Raw genomic sequence first — 19697 nt, forward strand, 5'->3', positions numbered from 1 at the left:
TGTGTAACCTTCCTTTTATCATAATAAGAGCAATTGGGTGGACTCCTAATCGTCCTATGGTTTTTACTCTTCACGTCGAAGGGGTTTTCTACGTAAAATCCTTGTGTCTTTGCTTAATTGTTTATATTGTCCAATTGCTTATCTTGTTGTGATTATCTTGCTGGGATTGTGATTGTACTTGTTGCGGTGATATTGTTGAAGAATTCTGATTTTGGAAAATAAACATTATACTGAGCATTTGTATTTATATTTGTTGATAAACAAACTAGTAGCAGGGAGGAACACTACATACATCATTTAAATACTTTATCAACAATTGATATTTAAGATAGGCAAAAAGGACCCTAAAGTCTCATTAAATATCTAAACATTAAAATAGTTGGATTAATTTTTAAAATTTGAAAAACATAATAAATATATTTTTAAATCTAATTCATTTTAACTAATAATAATGATGTTAATTCTTGAATAAGAAATTATTATTTTATTATTTTTACACTCTAAAAGCAAAGTTAATATTTTTTTACATGCAAAAAAGTGTCGGATAAAAATAATTAAAATTTATTCTATCATCTAAAACTAATAGAGTCTAATGCATTAAATAGTAAAAAATAAAATTAACTTCAACGATGTAATTATTGTGATTTAAAAGTTGTAGAGATAATTAAAGTATTTTAAAATTTAAAGGTTTTATTTATTATGCTTATGGTTTATAAACTGGATTTTAAAATTTGATATGTTTTGATCTGTTATAATTTCTGAGAGAGGCTCGGCCCACTCTAGGTTTTGGATTTTGTCCGATACCCAGTGAATAACCGAAATCCAACTTCTCACTTTATTATGTCCATTGGGCTTTTCAGCGTCATACTTTTGTTGTGGCGCAAGTTTTTCGTTGCTTAGGTTTGGCCGGAATCCTGAAATATTGAACCAACGCATCGTCCATATGCGATTGTGAAGAATAACATAAAACAATAGTTTATTAAGAAAACTGTTTTCTCCGCTTTGAATTAAAATGTTAAATAATTATCAACACTTTCCAATTATCATTTTTCAAAATGGGTAAAATTTTAATTCAGTTACCATTCTCCGATTAAGGGATAGAAAGAGCGTTACTTTGAATTAAGAAAAAATTGAGAATGTTTTGAAAATTAGATTTTATTTATCGATGTAAAAGATAATATTAATTTATGTTTTTAAGATATAATAATACCAATTGCAATTTGAAATTTAACAGCAGGAATTAAAAAATAATAATTATTTAATACGTTAAGTCTAACGGTGAGATCCGATAATTTTAGAAGTGAGCATAGGATTTAAGCCTCACCAAATCGAAAAGATAAAGAAAGAAATAATTAAAAAACGAGATTGTGGAGTTCCCGTGACAGAAGAAGAGATAAACAATGCCTAAACGTTTACGTTGAAAGACTGTTTTGCCCTTGCCATTCTCCTTTGGGTCCCTTGACAATGCGTTTTTGGAAGCTACTAGCAGTAGCATACTTCGCTGCTGTTACCACTCTCTCTCTCTCTCTCTCTCTCTCTCTCTCTATCTCTCTCTCCAACCTTAAAGCCTTTCCCTTCCAAATCCAATATAAATCGAACAAGTAGTACTATTTGCTGCTAGCAGGGTTCCCTTTTCCCCCTTTTCTTTTTCCTTCGAAAGAATTCTCTGTGAAACGACTGTCCAAAGCTAGACAAGACTCGCAAATTGAATAATGGGCTTTTGTTGAATAGTTATTTGAGTGACTGAGGTCAGGTAGGTAAACTGCAAAACCTTTGACGTCTCTAAAGTGCTGTTTAGGTGGCTTTGTTAGCTTATTTCCATTTTATTAATACTCCAATGACTTGGGTTTCATGTTAAAGCAAAAGGCTTAAAGGAAAATTGACATTTCTAGCTCCAAAATCTCCTACTTAAGCCGTCATCTTGAAGTCTTGGTTACAGAGCTTCTCTTCAAATTCTTCAATTATAATGAACTGGGTTCCTTTCAAGTGCAAGAAAAAAATGTGCCTGTTACTTGTTTACCTCATAATATGAGTTGGGTTTTGATCTCGAAGCAAGAAAGATATGGTCTTTCTGAGATTGCATATGGATAACAACAGTTTTTAATTCAAGTAAGTTGAATGAGAAGATTGATGGTGCTTGATGGTATGCTAATTTGAGTAAAATGTCTCGGGTTCAATCTCAGATCATGTATAAAGGTGGTCACTTGTCACATTATCCTCACTCTTTGCTCTCTACTTCTTCTTCATCTTCTCCTTCCTTGCCATATAACAGTGATTACCAAAAACAATCTTCTTCTGGTAACAAAATAAGCCCAGCCATTCTTTTTATCATAGTTATTCTAGCTGTTATATTTTTCATTTCTGGTCTTCTTCACTTACTTGTTAGGTTTCTCATAAAGCATAGATCTTCCTCTTCTTCTTCAGTGTCCGAATCCAATAGATACCCAGAGATGTCAGGTTCTGATGCTTTCCAAAGACAGTTACAACAACTTTTCCATCTTCATGATTCTGGTCTAGATCAAGCTTTTATTGATGCATTGCCTGTGTTTCTTTATAAAGAAATTATGGGTCTAAAAGAGCCATTTGATTGCGCTGTTTGTCTTTGCGAATACTCAGAGAAAGACAAGTTGAGATTGCTTCCGGCTTGTAGTCATGCTTTTCATATTGATTGTATAGACACATGGTTATTGTCTAATTCAACTTGTCCTCTCTGTAGAGGGACACTTTATACACCTGGACTTTCTTTTGAAAACCCAGTTTTTGATTTTGAAGAATCAAGGGAAGAAGAGGGTCTTTCGAGCAATGTAGGAAATGGGATCTCTGTTGGACAGAAACCAGCAGAGAATGAGAGGATTAATTCCAAAAGAGTGTTTTCTGTTAGACTAGGCAAGTTTAAGAGCTCAAATGTTGAAGTAGATAGAGTAGTAGAGGGAGAGACCAGTAGCAGTAACTTAGATGCAAGGAGATGTTTCTCAATGGGGTCTTATCAATATGTCGTTGCTGATTTGAATTTGCAAGTGGCTCTATGCCCTGGCAGAAATGTTGGTACTGGTAGTTTCAAGCTTGTGAAAAGTAAAAATGGACAAAACGGGAATACATCATCAAATGATATTGGGGATGCTGAAGGGAAGAAGATTAACATTAGAAGTAAAGGTGAAAGCTTTTCTGTTTCAAAGATATGGCAATGGTCTAGGAAGGGTAAACTCCCAAGTTCCTCAGATACCTATATGGGTTCTTCTCCTCTTGCTGTAGGTTTGCCATGGTGCGATAGAACTCATTGTACATGAAGGTATTTTAATTTCCTATGCTTTGATTGTATTAGCTCATATAATACAACTAATTAATCCAATTGTTTAAGCAAATTTTTCAAGCTTTTGCTGTATGAGTGATTTGATTATAATAATTTTCTTTTTTCTTTTTCCACTGCAAATTTGGCCTCTGCAATTTCGTTCCTTTAATGCAACACTTTTGTTAAGTGAAATTTCATATAAGGCTGAGAAAATGCTTTTCTTTTTGCAAAACTTTATTAGGCCTTGCGCTCCTGTTAGTTTGATTTTTAAAAGGACAAGGGAACATTTTGCATATCTTGAAGAAATGGAAATTGAATTGGTTGCGTTGCATTTTTCTGCTGGAAAAGTGAGATGCCCTTGGGAATCCATTCCAGGGTTAAAGTATAGTCAAATCAAGATGTTGCTTCTAGGAAGGCTTAAGATTTTTTTTATTTTTTATTTTATTTTATTTTTATGGAGTCTCTTTTTGGGCTAAAACATTTTTATTCTTTTCTCTGGGTTGCATGATGTGGTGGGATCGGTGAAAAGTGGTCTGAGGGACTCTTGTGATGAGGAGCCATAATTTGTTTCGTTGACATGATAAGTGGGGTTTGTAGTAGGGCCATGGAGTACCCTCTCATTATAAATGATTCCATGCTCCATTGAAACTAAAGAAAGTAAGAAATACCTGTTCTTTTTCACATCATACTAGTATTGCTATACATTCTATACCACGTTTTTGTACCAAGTATAAACTTTTACACAGTATTTGAATGAAAGACAAGTGAATGATGGTAAAATTTTAATAAACCAATCAAGATAATCCGCAAAATATTCCACTATTGGACTATTAATCTAATCTAACAACAGAATATTTTTTTATGTTATATTTACTCTAGCGTGTACTCTGAACAACTTTTTCTCGTATATTTTTCCTTTTGATCAGAACTTTACTAGTAATTATATATTGCAATGAGAGTTACCGACCAAAATTTGAACAATTATATGATTGGAGTTGGTAAAATGTGGCATGGAAATGAGAAACCAAATTGGGGGGTAGTAGTGGAGGACAAAGTCTAGTAAGAAGTTGGATGTTGATAGGGGATGATTAGGTGGGCCCAGTCCAAAACACCGCAACAGCCATGTGCAGGTGCCACGGGAGTCTGATAGCAGGTAAGCCAAAAGATGATAAAAAGTGATGCATAAGTAGTAGGTAAGTTCGAGATTATTAATAATAGAGAATACCAACTCCGCAGCACACATAATAAGCCAAGATATCACTGGTGTCACTCTCCTTGTTCTCAATCCCAGCTTCTGTTTGAAACAAATAAAATAAATGCTCGCCAGGATTGATATGAAAATAATGCTAAGATTTTCTGATAAAATGATGGGGTCTTGACTCTTGATCAGAGAAAGCATTAGATGATTTCGATGATTCCAAGGTGACGAATAGAATAATGGGCGGGTTGAGGGAGTACTCAGCATCCTAAGTCATTTGCAGATTTGGTGTATTACATAAAATAATAAAATTAAGATGAAACGTTGGCTTGTCTTTAATATCAAACTCGTAAACTTCAAGTTAATGCCAGCTGCGGTACGTGCAAAATTATTAATATATGCTCTTCTCTCCTCTCTTGTAGTGCATGATAACAGAAAGTACAAATATAATTAAATGGTTCATGCTGCCAATGTCGTAACACCCCATCCCAAAAAGAAAAGAAAAATAAATAAATAAATAACTATCCGTTATTCAAGTATGTATTTGATAAATTATCTCGTTCTTGTGCAGCTCTCAAGGACACGAAAGGACCTCTCTTCCTTCTGCCTTGATGTTGATTAATTAATTGAAGTGAAAATAATAAATAAAATTCACTAAAAATAATTCAAATACATGTACAGAGACCAGTGTTTAAAATTGAGATTAGCAGCAATATCTGAAACTTTAGAAGAAGAAGAAGAAGAAGATCACCCAACAGTTCAAAAACCATTACACAGCAACTCAAATGTCCCCATTATAGCAGGAGTTCCTTTCGCTGAGCCTCGGAAAGGCAAAATTTAATTCTCACAACTCCGTACAGAAATTTTGTAATAATGTACACAAATCACCTAAGGATAATTTTCTTTTAATAAAAAAAAATTGTGAGATATTAGGGCACATCCCAAACTCAAGCCCAAAAACTCCCATCGACTGCTACAGTACTGCCCTCGAGTAGAAGAATAGAAACAAGAAAGATATTTTTACTATCACTACAAACAGTAAGAAGCTTCTCAGAGGACAAAAAATTTTAGAGCTCATACATAATAGCATCACTGCCACTTTCTGGACTAATTAACTTCATAAATCACGAGGGAAATTGTTGATTTGTCCTTCTTCCAACATATCTTTGCCATTCATCTTGTAAGCGATCCTTATGCGCATCACAAGTGGTTTCTGGAAAGAACATAGATTTTAACTATCTATAGCAGCAAACAAGAGAACGCAGGAAATTTGAGATACTGGTTTGGGAACAAAGTGTAATGGTAAAAGCAGTGGTGCACCCAATGATGCAAGAACATAAGTATAAAGGTGCGGCAAGCAAGCAGCAATTTTAGATTGCCACTGCCAATTTTTTTTATATTTATAGCTCATTTGAAAACATTTTTTCTGTTTTTCTGCCACAAGGTATGAAATTTTTCATATTCCATAAAACAGGAAGGACAGGTCATCCTTAATGAAAAATTATAACTAAGCAAACCAGTCAGGCAGACAAAGACCGTTAATTCATGTTCCCTCAGATGGTTGCCACCATAAAACAGATACACCATTCGACCAAAATGATTTTCTCAAAGCAAACATACCAACTCTCAGCTGACAATTTTCCAGAGTGACATGTCAAATCAAAGGCAAATCATGTATTGATACACAACCTTCACTAAGGATATTATATTTACATCCAAGGAAGCGTGTAGCTGTTTAAGAAAAAAAATGATTGGCGAATCCTTTCAATGTTTGAAATGGCTTATGTGATGCATATGGGCCAACCAGGAAGCATTATCTTCATTTTTAGGAAAGCATAAAGCCAAAAGCGTCAACTCCAGATACAGACTATGGCATAACCACATCAAGAGAAACATAATTTTCCCATAGAGAAAAACAAGGTAATTACCAGAATATTTGATATTGTACGATACATGACAATAAATGTTATGCTCCAGAATCCAAAGTTCAAACAATGTTAAAGAACATGCAAAGTCATACCTTTCCGTGTTGGCTGTTAGTTACTCTCAAATTTTGCGTGAGAGACCCATTACCACTCGCAGGTAATGTATTGCTGCTAGCCGGATCTAAGTGCAGCTGAAGGAACTGAAAGTTGATAACAAGAAAAACTCAGAACAGTATGTTGAAAGAAATGTAAGATTTCTCCAACAAAACTGGATCAGAACACCCATACTTTTCTTTTTTCTTTTGGTTGTCTTGTAAAATTGGTTACATGAATCTCAATATAATGACAAACTGACAACCAGTCAATCAGAAACCACAGGCACTTTCTTGCATATGACAAGCTTTATATTTGATATTCTTAAGGAAAAGTGGGGAACCGAACCAGAATTCAAATGCTGGGGAGTCATTTCTCTAGTAAAAACGGATGTTCAACGCAAGCATAAAAATTTAAAAAGAAATCCTGGGAGTTACCTTTGGAACTGCTGCCTGGAAAACAAAATCGGTAAATGCGTTAGGTGATAAATTTGCAAAAGTCGCCTGTATTATTGTTGTTTGCGGGTTTCCAGGTGACTTTGAGAAATTGAATGTCATCCTCAAGTTGCTGCTCTCAAATGCAACTATAGATGGGTAAACTGTGCCATTTTCCTCTGGTCACAGGAATAAAGTTGTCACTACTTGAATATTAAACAAAAGAAAAGGCCAAACAGATTGTCAAGTTGAACAGAAGTTGTACCATGCTTTGACGGGCTAGGGCCAAAGCCATCCAACAAATCCATCATGGGAGAAGCTCCAACTGAAGACTTGACTTGTGCAGAAGGAAAAGGCGAGGATAGTGCATCTAATGTGGTGATAGGTGTCTGGTTATCTTGACCAGATAATAATAGGTCAGATGTAGACGAGCTGCTTTGTACAGGGGGTGTTCCAATTGACAAAAGATCTAGTAGAATATTGGTGCCGGCTTTTGGAGCCTGGTTTGAGCCTATAAATCATAGAGAGAGATTACAGCTAAAATTATTCGCATGAATGATTCACATTGAAAAAAAAGAAAATGTAACTGTCAATAGAAAGCAGTTCAACTGCAAAGCAAATTTATTCTATATAATAACATTTAAACCAATAAACGTCGACTACCCAAAGTTTGAAAAAATATTACAAGAACTCAACGAGGCATATTATGAGAACTGTTTAGACAGAATAGAAAACAAAACCAAGGTTAAGCGCATATTCACAGAACCAAGCCCACCAAAAATTGAGCATGTTTCAATGTGAAGGTACAAACAAACTATATATTTAAACAGCATTCAACAAGACAGAGCATGTAAAGCTAACCCACACTGACAAAACCATTTGGGTCAAGATGGCCTTACGCCCCGCTCTACACCACTACACCTACATTCAAACAAATTGCAGAATCCAAAACTATCTAAAACTTCTGAAGTCAGAATCTAAATTTATATACTGGTATTTACTGTAAGAAATTATCTAGGCATTATGATCCACTGCATTTTCAAGCAAGGCGGTCATTCAATCAGTATGACCTTAGAACATCTCATAGTCAACCAAATAGGAATTTAACTGAATCTCATATAATGTCTACTATGTTTCTAGGGGATAGTACAAGAGAAACAAAGATCAAATGCTGTTCACATTCATGTCACCAGGCCCTGGGATTTTGAGAATGGATGGACAATTGAAAAAAGGTTCTTAGGATCTAAAGAAGTTTGGTTTTGAAGATGATTTACACCTCAAAGTCCCAAACTAACCTGGTTGTGTTGAACCTGGCGCTAAATCAACACCCAGAAGATCATGAAGAAAGTCACCACCAGAAGAGCTAGGAGCTGGAGCATCATCTGACAGATCAAGTAAATCTACAAGAGGAGCTGCTGAGGGCTTAGCAACTCCATTTGGAATATTAAGTGATGCCCCACTAGAAGTTGAAACAGTTGTTGGCAATGAGCCAGCCCTCCTTCCACTGAAAGTAGCCTCATCCAAGACTGGCATCCTTTCTACCAGCGCAGATCTGCATAAACTCATGTAATCTAACATTTACCCCACAAGGAACTTCTGAAGGAAAATGAGTTAGAATAGTAAAAAAATATATTATTTACCTGATACTCTGGTGCTTCTCGATAATAGAATTGAACTCAAGTGACCTTTGCTGCAATTCAAGCACAAGGCTTCCTTTATTTTGAACAATTATATCTTTGACCCTCCTGGAAAATAATTCAAGCAACAATCATTTACTATTAGATTACAGATTTTCTGATATCATTCAAAGAACAATTTATTTTTTGTGTTATAAGGCCAAATAAGGACTTGTAGACTAGAGACAAAACTGAAATGTCAGAGCATATCCAGATTTTTGCAGGATAACTATAGCCAGTTACTTGTATAAAATTGTGATACTAGATTACAAGGTCTATTCACTTCACACTGCATACGTGGCTGTAGATGTCAAAAGCAATGTTTAATCTCGTGTATTGGGTCTAAAGATAATTTATGCAGCTTAGTGAACTGGAAATACCATCATAAAGAGTGTGTACGATTGCAAGAAGAAAAGTATTAGACTTGCTATGGAAGTAACAAACATTAACATACTGTGAACAAGATGGGAAGCGGGAAGAGAGCTTCAATAGAGCAATTAAAGCCATTGCTTTAGTAGTAAGATCAGAGGCATGACGATTTATAGCAATCTCAACAACATCCACAGCATCAGTCTCTGTTACCTGCTCAGAAAAGCTCAAATTAGCAGGCCATCGAAAAGGAAAGAAAAGAATTGAAGTAAATACGAACAAGAATTAGCAAACTAATAAATCAACTTCTTTTCTTTCCTCTTATTTATTCATTTGTTTTCTTTGGGTGGGGGAAAGAGGTGGCAAATGATCGATGATCTCACCCACTGTTCCCACTCTTGGCGGATCAAACCCACAAGTACAACTTAACCATTTATTGATTCTTGCAAGACATTTTATTCTTCATTCTTTTATCTTTTTCTGGGTGATGATGGAAGAGGCTATAAGCAAATTGACATGTCCAGCCACTTTAACCATTGTAATTGAGTTCGATATATTGCTAAATAAATCTTATGCAAGTAACATTATGAAAGTATACTATACATCAGATGAATCAATGCCATTGTATGTTCCCACATGGATAAGATCATACTCACAGTTATAGTATCCTCTATGTCGAGCACCCCAACATTGTTGACCAACAAGTCACCATATTCTCCAATGCACCAGACTGCCACTCGAACAAGGATTTCCTAATGAAAATATTTGAATAACCCTTTAGAAAACGTGATACAAATTCCATGCAAGACACCCTTTAGAAAACGTGATACAAATTCCATGCAAGACACCTGAATGGTCAAGCTGATAGGTTTCTAAAATACAAAACTACCAGAAGGAAAATTTGAACCTGTTCTGCTGATGCTTGAAATGCTTTGTATAGTGCCCTGACTACATATCCATGGAGATCAGAGGCATTGCTTATCACAACAATAAGGGCGTGCCACACTTCATCTTTTACAAAATTTCCAGCCTACTAAGCATAGCACTCAGATAAGAATTTTTAAAAGTATAAAAATAAAAAATGCAGGCAAAAAGATTAACTGATGCCACAATAGTTTCAGGATTGCTCATTGATATGCTCAAAGGACTCTTTCAGGGTTTATCTTTTGACATGAATTAGCTTTAAAAGAAGCTCAAACTATTTCTTTAGAGTTCATATTTCAGCATGATTTAGCTTCAAAAGACATATTTAATCACTTCTTAATACCTCTATTTCTCATGAGTTTCTAAAACATAGCAATTTCCAGGCTATAAGAGCATTCAAAGTTTATGGTAGCCGCTATTTTGTAAAACACATAACTGAAGCTGGTAGAATATTGAAGTCAAATTCTTGAGATAATTGGACATATCTGCATGTGCACTAATCCAGCATTCCAGAGGGCTATAGTTTAGACAAGATTGTGAACGGGACGGTGACAGAACAGAGAACCATAGAGGATGATGCTATTCACATATCGTGCAATACGTCAAACAGAACACAATACAATCCTGTTTTAATTGATTCAAGAGAAAAAAGTAATTCCGTATTCTGACATCTCGACTGAAATACATATAAGTTGTATTTGATGAAGCTATAAAATTCTGCTTAATTCAGAGATCCCTCATAGCAGTCATTTCCAGCCAGTATGAAGATCAAGCTACAGATAAAAACAAATGTGCCAAACAAACTTCAAACATGCAAACAAAACTAATAAAAGAGTTGACATTCAGACTTTTACCTCAGTAAGAACCTTGAGCATCTGATCAATGTACCAGATTTTTTCAGGGGAGAACCTAAAGGACCAAAAAGCAAAAGTAAATATACTAAACATCTCAGGACACTACTTATGATACTCTTCATAACCAACTCTAATTGAATTCAAATGCACCCTCTCTATCTCTACTCTCCATAGATGTGGGAGGCTCATGAAAGCAATTTACTAAATATAAATTAATATAAAACATAACTGAAAAAGAAAATGAAACAGCAATAACAGAAATTTTTATCAGAAAATTCTGCCTACCAGCTTGGAAATTGACAGTTAGATGGTCCCCAGGCAAAACACATGCATACATGGTCACTGGAAGCACTATTTAGATTCACCTACTATCTCTCTATACAAGATGAAACATGAATTCTATGCCATGTCCAAACTAAATATGAGGGTTAGCATTGTTTCCCTCCATATAGAAATGGGAGCAACCAATGCTATATCAATTGAATTGATGAAGCATATAACATATCCACTAACAAGGGAAAAAGGCATAAATCATTTATGAATTGCACAACTTACTTTTCAACAATGGAGCAAATTTTGGCTGTAAGATCTCCCTTAAATTCTTGATCACTTACTTCCAAATATTCAATTAGTTCTTTTGTCAAAGGCTTTACGTTGCTCTCATTCACTAGAAGATAAACAAGTTCTAGGGCTCTTTTACGGATTGAAGCATCTGAATCCTGAGAAGCAAAATGAACAAATTATTCTTAAGTTTATTCAAGGACTCACATTTGTCAGCAATAGCAACAAGAGTCAAATAAGAAAGGAATCTCTCAGGTTCAGCTTTAACATATCAACTGAAAATTTAAAATATAGCAACTACCAATATGTTAGAAGATGTACTGGCAGGCTAAGAGTTAACAGATAAATAGTAATAGAAATATCAATAGGGAAGAAAAGGGAAATCAATGGAGAATAAAACGTCAATCAAAATTTAATCTTAGAGTTCAATGTTATGCCCAAGGGAAAGGCAAAAAGAAGATCTTAATATAGAAGCCCCATATTCCAAGAGCCAAAGATTCAGTATTAATGTGTCGAGTATTAGATGGCAAAACTTCCAAGAATAAGTATTCTAGAGTGAATTATTCCAAAAGCAGAAAAAAAACCCAAATTTAAAACATCTATGCATGTCTGGGAAGGTATGCACAAGAAAAAAATTGGCTCTTATAAATGTTAGACACATCAACCTATCTATGATGTATAGAGAACTAACAGAATACAGTAGAAGTCCTAAGCTCATCTTAGATTAATCTCTCCATCAGTCTTTTCTATTTCCATTCCAGTTATTTGAGCAGATTATAACATTTCAAGCACCTTCAGCACCAAAACAGCATGCAGTTTAGTGGAAAATAAGGCTTTTGCTTACATAAAGTTCGCATTAATTTCAAAATAGAGGGGCAATTCTGTTCGTGCATTTAACTTTTATTGCATAGCATCCTTTCAGTTTTAGTGTTAGCAATAACCAAATATTGATGGATGCAATAGTTTTATTTTTCAAAGACTCTTCACTTTTCCATTAAATTAATAACAAAAGAATATGAATACTGGCACAAAAGTACATACTTTAACACATTCCAATATTGTTGCCCGATGCCTCTGTACTGCTTGAGCATCTACAGTAATGGCCTTCATCAGCATGTTCAAAGCAACATATCTGAAACAAATGTGAGAATCAATAGCAGAGCAATTAGGGTAAATAACAGAAATGAAAATCAAGGTTGTTGATCTGATAATACATAATGCGATTCATGAAATGGAACTGCAATATAGGTGAGGCACAGCACAAAAATAGTCTAGCTTCATGTCCCAAAAGGCCCTTAAAATATTTGAAAAACTTCAGATAAGTTGATTTCAACAGCATACAGCTTGGCTTAGAAAAAATAATTCAAATTGAGATATGCCATGCACAAAAATCCAACGTATAATAAGTTGAGTACCTAGATAGCTATCAAACGAAAAAAAAAAAAACACATCACTTTTTCACAAAAATAGATGCTTGCATGCACAAAGGCTAATTTGTAACAACTAAATATAAAGTTTGAGTTGTTTCTTTCAACAGGTTCACATATTAACAGGATTATTTAGCAATATACAGGAAAAAGATAAGATCATTATATGTGAATATGGTTGGCACGAGAATACAAAAGGATCACTAAATCAACACTAAGTGAAAGAAACAAACTCATATTTCTGGCTGATAAACTTTTGTTAAATCTGGAGATATAATCATATTCTGTAGCTTGTCCTAAGAAATTTAATATAACTATCATACAAATTTTAGTCTGTCAAAAAGAAATTTAATCCTGATTGATCAGTAAAATCATCACAAAGTTAAAACAAAAAATGTGGAAAGAACAAGATATTGAAAACAGAATATTGTTTTTCTTTGACAAAACCTGATATTGTTGTCGCGGTTTGACAAGAATCTTCCCAAGATATTAATAGCAAGTACTCGTAAGCCACCGTTATCTTCAATGCTCATGATAGTTTCCACACATTCATACAAAATAGCATTCCCTGCATTTTTGTTTGACTCGGTTTTTGTTGCCACCTATTAGGAAATGCCAAGCCACAAAATAAATATGAGTAACTAAGCAAATAGTCTACTCTAAAGAAACAATCTCTTCAAGGAAATGTGAAATTTGAATACACATGCAAGGTGATAATAAAGTAATGAACCATATACGACTGCAATTACACTTATAATTAGGAACCAGAAAAAATATCAAACAATTGGAGAAAAAGTTTATCTGCTTGCATTATCTCTCCATAATGCTTAAAAGTAATAGGCTTAATACATAAAATCACAATCCAAGAACATATTCATGTCTTAGACAGCTGATGTCCTACAATAAATCAAAATTCCCTCCAAAATGACAGGGCAAAATACAATAAAAAGATACCCAAAAGAAATGGCAACTGACCTGTGCAAGTATATCATTCATTGCATCGCTAGCATCAGCATCTCCTTGGCCTAACATGCGCAAAAGCCGAAGCAATCTGATATGGAGAAACGGATCTGTAATGCCAGCAATGTCATACTCAGGCGCATATGGACTGTTCACAACATCTCTTAGAGTCCTGACCAAACCATCCGTGCATTTCTACACACAAATTTTTTAATCTTGTCATAATTGGAGAAAAATAATGATGAGATAAAGAAAGGTTACCAACTAAAAGCATAGTTCTTTCCATGAAAAAAAGCCCTTGGACAATATAGCCATTTTAAAAACAGTTATGAACAGATCCTTATTTGTGCATTCCTTTCAGACAAAACAAATTGCAAAATGAGCCATGCACTAATTATAAATTATTATTATGGGGTTGTCAAGAAAAGCATCGATCTAAAATCACACTATGTATCCACAATTTACACACGCAACCTCTAGTCTTGAGATTTACCTAATCACTTCAACGTCAAAACTAACTCAGGTTCAAGCCTATAGGTTGCATAAGATGTACTGTGGAAGCATTTCTACAGAAAAGTATGCCTAAAGACAGTACTAATGTGACCAAGCGAATGAACTCACATTAGGCGTTTGCAGACTGCAGCACATCCCAGTGGGTTGAAAGAAAAGAAAGATGGTAAATACTTCATATAATTCTAGTAACACTATAACACAGGCCATGGGAAATTACCTTTCTGAAATATTCTAGGGCTTCCGGACTGACTTTACATAGATCTGTACAAAGTTGAATGCCTGTTATTAAGACTCCATGATGCTTTTCTTTAAGTAAGGCAGCAGCAGGATTTATGAAATTCTCTGCCAGATCAGGGACTTTCTTTATAATCCGTATGGAGCATAATGCTGCCTATATTCATCATAAAGCATTAAGTTACAAGAATGTGAGATAAAGATACAACATAAATGAACCAAATTGCAAGATAAGCACTTTAGCACAACAGTTGTGTAACAGCATATCTTCATTAAGAAAATCCAAATATTAGATTATGACACTAGTTTTTACCAAAAAAGGTAAAAAAAGAATTTAGAAAAAAAAAAAACTCTAAACAACATGTTCAGTGAAACAAATTTTGAACCAGAGAAATCACTTTTGAGCCTCCTTTTTTTTTCTTCTCTCTCTGGCGAGAGGGGCAGGAAGTTTGATTCAGACCATTCAATACTTTTATCTTACAAGGGTTGCCACTAATTTCAAAGAGTTTCAGCATTGCAAAAATAGGGGTCTGGCTTAGAATTCTAATGGGAGCCAGGTAAAATAATCAGGATTCACACACATTGACTTAGAATTCTATTGCCGAAAAACTGTAAATTGTTCTCTCTACAAAATAAAAGTGAAAAAGTAAAAAAAGAAATCACCTTTTTGCGAATATTTGGATCCCGAAATTGCAGCAGTCTTTCCACTTCCGGTGCAAGATCACGAGCCATTTCTGCTGAACATATATTCCCCAAAGCACAAAGAGCAAGTCCGACAATATACTGGTTCGAGTGATTGAGATCTCTGTAAATGAGTTAAGGTTGCTAAAACAGGCTTTCTTTCTTTTCCATTCACTATATTGGTTATTGTAAGTAATATCAGACCATTGTGTCACAAAGTTGAGACAGATATTAAAAACATGTAAATTCAAAATCAGCTCAAGAATAATATAAATTGGATACTGTTTTAACGAGTTTGTGACCAACATTAGAACTTCTTGTCTTTCATCAAGAAGTAACATGAGGCCAAGATATCCTATTCTCTTCTCTGGAAATCCAGCTGACGCAATCAACTTCAGGCACTCCATCTGACCAAAATGTGTTGGATAACCAAGCATGTGAATAAACATGAGCTTGGCCAGGTTACGGTGTCTGTAATCTTGATCATTTTCATTAATTGCAGCACGAATAGCAGCACACTCTTTTCTTACAACAGCACGTTCCTCTGCAGCAGTTTTACAAGCACGTATTGCCCGAATCATGTCCCTGCACAGTAGTATAAAAAGGCCCAACTTCATGGTTAGGTCTATCAACCAGCATCAATGATATGTATAATTTGGCAGGTTGCTTCAATCTTTTAGCAAGTAATGACCAAAAGTCCCCATTTGACAGTAATAATGAAGTAAAGATGGAGAATCGCATATGAGAAAGGGTTATATATAGTAGATAAAACTAGGGACTGATCCCTCCAGTGCTGGTGCCACCAAGATCAGTTTACTCATAAGACATAAATGGAAAGAGAAAAAATATAGGTAAAGTAAAATTCTCTAATTAAAACCCTTTTTCCTGAACCTCGCGTACCAAATAAAATGGACGATTTCCTTTCCTTTCTTCTTAACTACTAACAGCACAAAATTCACTCCCTTCCCGTAATAAAATAGTTGTTTCCTTTAATCCCAACCAAAAAGAGGTAATCAAAGTATCAAACATATTGATAACAAAAATCTAACATTGACATTGACTAGCCTCCCAATTATCTCTTTGCAAAATGTTCTATCTTGTATAACACACAAAACAGGCTAAACACACTAAGTTTTGTATCTCAGGTCAAGATCTCGTAAGTGCTTTGCAATTCCTAAAACCAATCTTGATATAAGAAAAGCTTTCTTTTGAACATTGATAATACTGTGCAATTCCTCCATGAACCTACATCCTGTATCATCAGCTAATTTAGAATACTCTACTTCACCATTAGTTACTCGATATCTACCATTGAATCAGTATATCTATAAAATCAATTTAAAAATACGGTTCCAATATTATATAAATTGCTAATCACTTTAAAGCAGTCTAAAATTACTCATTCTACTTCCATCAAAATACATACTCTAAATTTGAAAATAGTTTATTATATGCCTAACACTTGACTTCATGCATAGTAAATGCCACATTATACCTCCACATCTAGATTAAGAACATAAATAAAATTCAAGCTCTTAAAATCCTAATCATAAAGCGGCATTAAACTTTTAGTCTCAGTTAGGGCAATGAAATTAAAAACTCGAATTGCAAAATTGCAAGCTCACCCTCCCAATCAGATTAAAGAAAAAAAAATGAAGAAAGTGAATAATTGGTAACCTGATCTAATAGTACAGAAATGGAAAGAGTAAGATTGGTTTTAATTGAACTCACCTTAGACGCGTACCGGACGAGAAGGGATTCATGTTTGGGTCCGTTTCAGAAGCTTCTAATTCTCTAGCTCAAATTTAGATCCAAAAGAAATGAAAGATCAACAAACAACAGGCGAGAAGTCGATTGATCAAAACTGTACCATCGGATTCAGTGTGTAAAAACGGATTGACCCGAACTGGGTGATCGAGGATCCGAATACGATCTGAAAGAGAGAAGGAAGATAGATTTGGATCTGAAGAAAGACAGAGAAGAGAGAGGGAAAAATAAAAATAACTAGTGCTTTTATGTGTAGTTTCGTACTTTGTCTTCGTAATGAAATTAAAACAAGCCAAACGGGAAATCAAAATCGCAAGAAATATTATTTATAGGATTAATTACAAAAACATCCTCAACTTTGTAACTTTTAACAACTTTAGCTCATTTTCTCAAAATTAGTAACAGGCAAAGGCTTTTATTTTAATTTGACAATTCCAACAAATTTTTAACTAAAGAATGCTGATTTAGCACTTTAAATTAATAAAATATTTAAAAAAAATTAATTTTTTTTGAAACAGCAGCTAATCGTTTCAAAACATCATTTCACGAAAAAAAATTCATCTTCAATAAACTCAAAATCACTGTAAATTCAACAAAAAACACTATAAATTGACAAATATTATTTTATATATTGAGAGTATTCTTTAAAAAAAATTGTTCATATTTAACAGAGACAAATACTAAATACCTTATTCTCATTTTTATATTCAAAATATTCTTTAAGTGTTTAAATAGAAACAAACTGATCATTTATCACTTTTGAAGACGATGAAAAAATAACGACGCTTTTTAATTTTCGATTATATTTAGATTCTATTTATTTACTGAATTATAATAAAAGTGCAAATCATACGTATCAAAAATACAAAATGGATGGTTAAAGGTAGTTATGGGACTTATTTGCTTAGCAAAAAATAAATAAAATGAGTAAATAAAAGCTTTTTGATTCGGTATTCTCAGTTGTGTTACTTTTAGTTCTTGCTTGTCTTTTGGTTGCTGTTAAATGTATAATGATTTTATATTTATGGTAGTATTGGGTTTGGAGAAGATGAAAGATGATATATTTTTCTTCCCAGTGAAAAGTGTTTTGAAGAAACTAGTTACTTATTTAATAAATTCTTAAAAGAAGAAATTAATATTTTGTTAATTTCAGTGTCAAATTAATATTTTGTCTAAGAATTAACTATATTGTAGAATTAAAATAAATATCTTAGTCCGTTACTTCTTAAAAAACTTTGGAAAAATTAACTAAAATTGTTTAAAGTTGGATGAAATTTTTATGCGCACTAAGATTTCTTTTACAGCGTGTATTAGTTGTAGTGATTAATTCACCTGTACGTGATATGAAAGTGCTCAATTCGGGATTTTGATTGGACTATTAGACGGGAAGCGTCTTAGAATATGGTATTTTGTTGGAGACTGAAATGTGATTTGATTAGTGGTTAAGGAAGGTTAGCTCACGACTGGTGACTACATCTCCGTACAACTTTCACTTATTTAAGCCATTGGCCATTTGGGCCTCCATTTTTTCTTTAACATATTAAATACTCATTTTTAATTTATTTATTATTTCTCAGCCCAAAAAAAATTATTTTATTTTATTTGATTCAGATTTTATTTTTTATTTTATCTTATTTAATCTAAAAAAATAACCAATTATATATCAATATAATTATTTTAAAATTTTAAATATAATATAAAAAACATGTGAATCAAAAAATATATAGCATAGATATTATGTAAATCATTAAAGTTAAACAATATGGTAATCTAGATTAATATATTTTATTTAATAGATTTAAATTTATTTTTAACTTTATGATATATATTTAATTTGGTCAATGACATTTATATTTAGCTATATTTTTTTTTTAGTTTCCAAAGCTGGTAAATAATCAAATTAGACTAAACTACAGGTAGCCTCATACTCAATATGTGTTTGGATGAAAAATCTACATTATGTGGAAAAGTTAAAAGGGTTAATAACTTAATAGTAACTTAGGTCCTTGTCAAAGAGTTATGTTTTCCACTGCGATTTAAAAAGAAATGTAAGAAAAAATATAATAATATAATAGTTAATATTTTTATTTTATCTGTTCGAATTTTGGATCGAACCGATTATATTTAGAGTCAACTTTTCACACTAATCTACATTAGAAATTAGCTAAAAATCTAAGTATTAAAAACTAATTAACCAGCTTTAAACTAAAATTATTTGTCCAAACCGATCAACTTTTTAAAAGACAGAAGATATTAATTTAATAAATTAGATTTTTATATTTATATTTGAGTTAACCCACTTATATAAAAATATAAAATATGTATAAATAAAATTATTTTTTAATTTATTTTAATATATACTATTTTTGTTAAAATAACAATAGTATATACTGTCATTTTGTCTAAAAATCATGAAAAATATAATTTTCTACACAGCAATACATAAAGTGATAAAAAAAAGTTAAGAAAAATTTACGTGATAGTCGTGAATGGCAGTGGATTATAAGAGCCAGTAATGATGTTTGATGTTAATGACTTTATTGCAATTTGAATTTTAGTTTCAATGGGTCTGATATGGTAAAAGAGATTAGCAAGGATGTTTAGGATTTGTAATGCATTTCGATTTCAGGATAGCTGAATTTGAACCTAATAGCATTCGTTTGAAAAATGATTTCTTAGGATGTTTATTCACTTTCTTTTTGCTTTATATACATTCAATTTCCTCTTTCATTAACTGATAATTCCAGTCTAGATTTATTTATGGAATTGAGGAATGGAAGATGGTGGTGACT

At 33.3% G+C, this 19697-nt stretch overlaps 2 protein-coding genes across 3 annotated transcripts; one reads left to right on the forward strand and one right to left on the reverse strand.

The window, feature by feature from the left end:
* Window positions 1–1511: 1511 nt before the first annotated feature.
* On the forward strand, window positions 1512–4555 carry LOC8274776 (RING-H2 finger protein ATL47). Of its 2 annotated transcripts, none has more exons than XM_002520982.4 (2): window positions 1512–3289; window positions 3531–4555. In XM_002520982.4, exon 1 carries the CDS (start codon window positions 2163–2165, stop codon window positions 3285–3287), a length of 1125 nt encoding a protein of 374 aa, XP_002521028.2. In that variant the 5' UTR covers window positions 1512–2162; the 3' UTR covers window positions 3288–3289; window positions 3531–4555. The 2 variants fall into 2 exon arrangements, with proteins under 2 accessions (XP_002521028.2, XP_015575836.2); XM_015720350.3 differs by having other exon boundaries at window positions 3819–4542.
* A 701-nt stretch (window positions 4556–5256) lies between these two features.
* Window positions 5257–17189, reverse strand: LOC8274774 (AP-1 complex subunit gamma-2). The gene is made up of 18 exons (XM_002520980.4): window positions 16870–17189; window positions 15421–15723; window positions 15121–15262; window positions 14441–14614; window positions 13726–13905; window positions 13198–13352; window positions 12365–12455; window positions 11318–11481; window positions 10763–10817; window positions 9892–10014; window positions 9641–9736; window positions 9070–9197; window positions 8580–8684; window positions 8235–8491; window positions 7205–7450; window positions 6943–7118; window positions 6508–6612; window positions 5257–5700 (listed from the first exon to the last, which is right to left on the reverse strand). Exons 1-18 carry the CDS (start codon window positions 16899–16901, stop codon window positions 5605–5607), a joined length of 2628 nt encoding a protein of 875 aa, XP_002521026.2. The 5' UTR covers window positions 16902–17189; the 3' UTR covers window positions 5257–5604.
* Between the last annotated feature and the right edge of the window lie 2508 nt (window positions 17190–19697).

This window comes from Ricinus communis, chromosome 1, assembly GCF_019578655.1.
Source record: "Ricinus communis isolate WT05 ecotype wild-type chromosome 1, ASM1957865v1, whole genome shotgun sequence".
Lineage (NCBI taxonomy): Eukaryota > Viridiplantae > Streptophyta > Magnoliopsida > Malpighiales > Euphorbiaceae > Ricinus > Ricinus communis.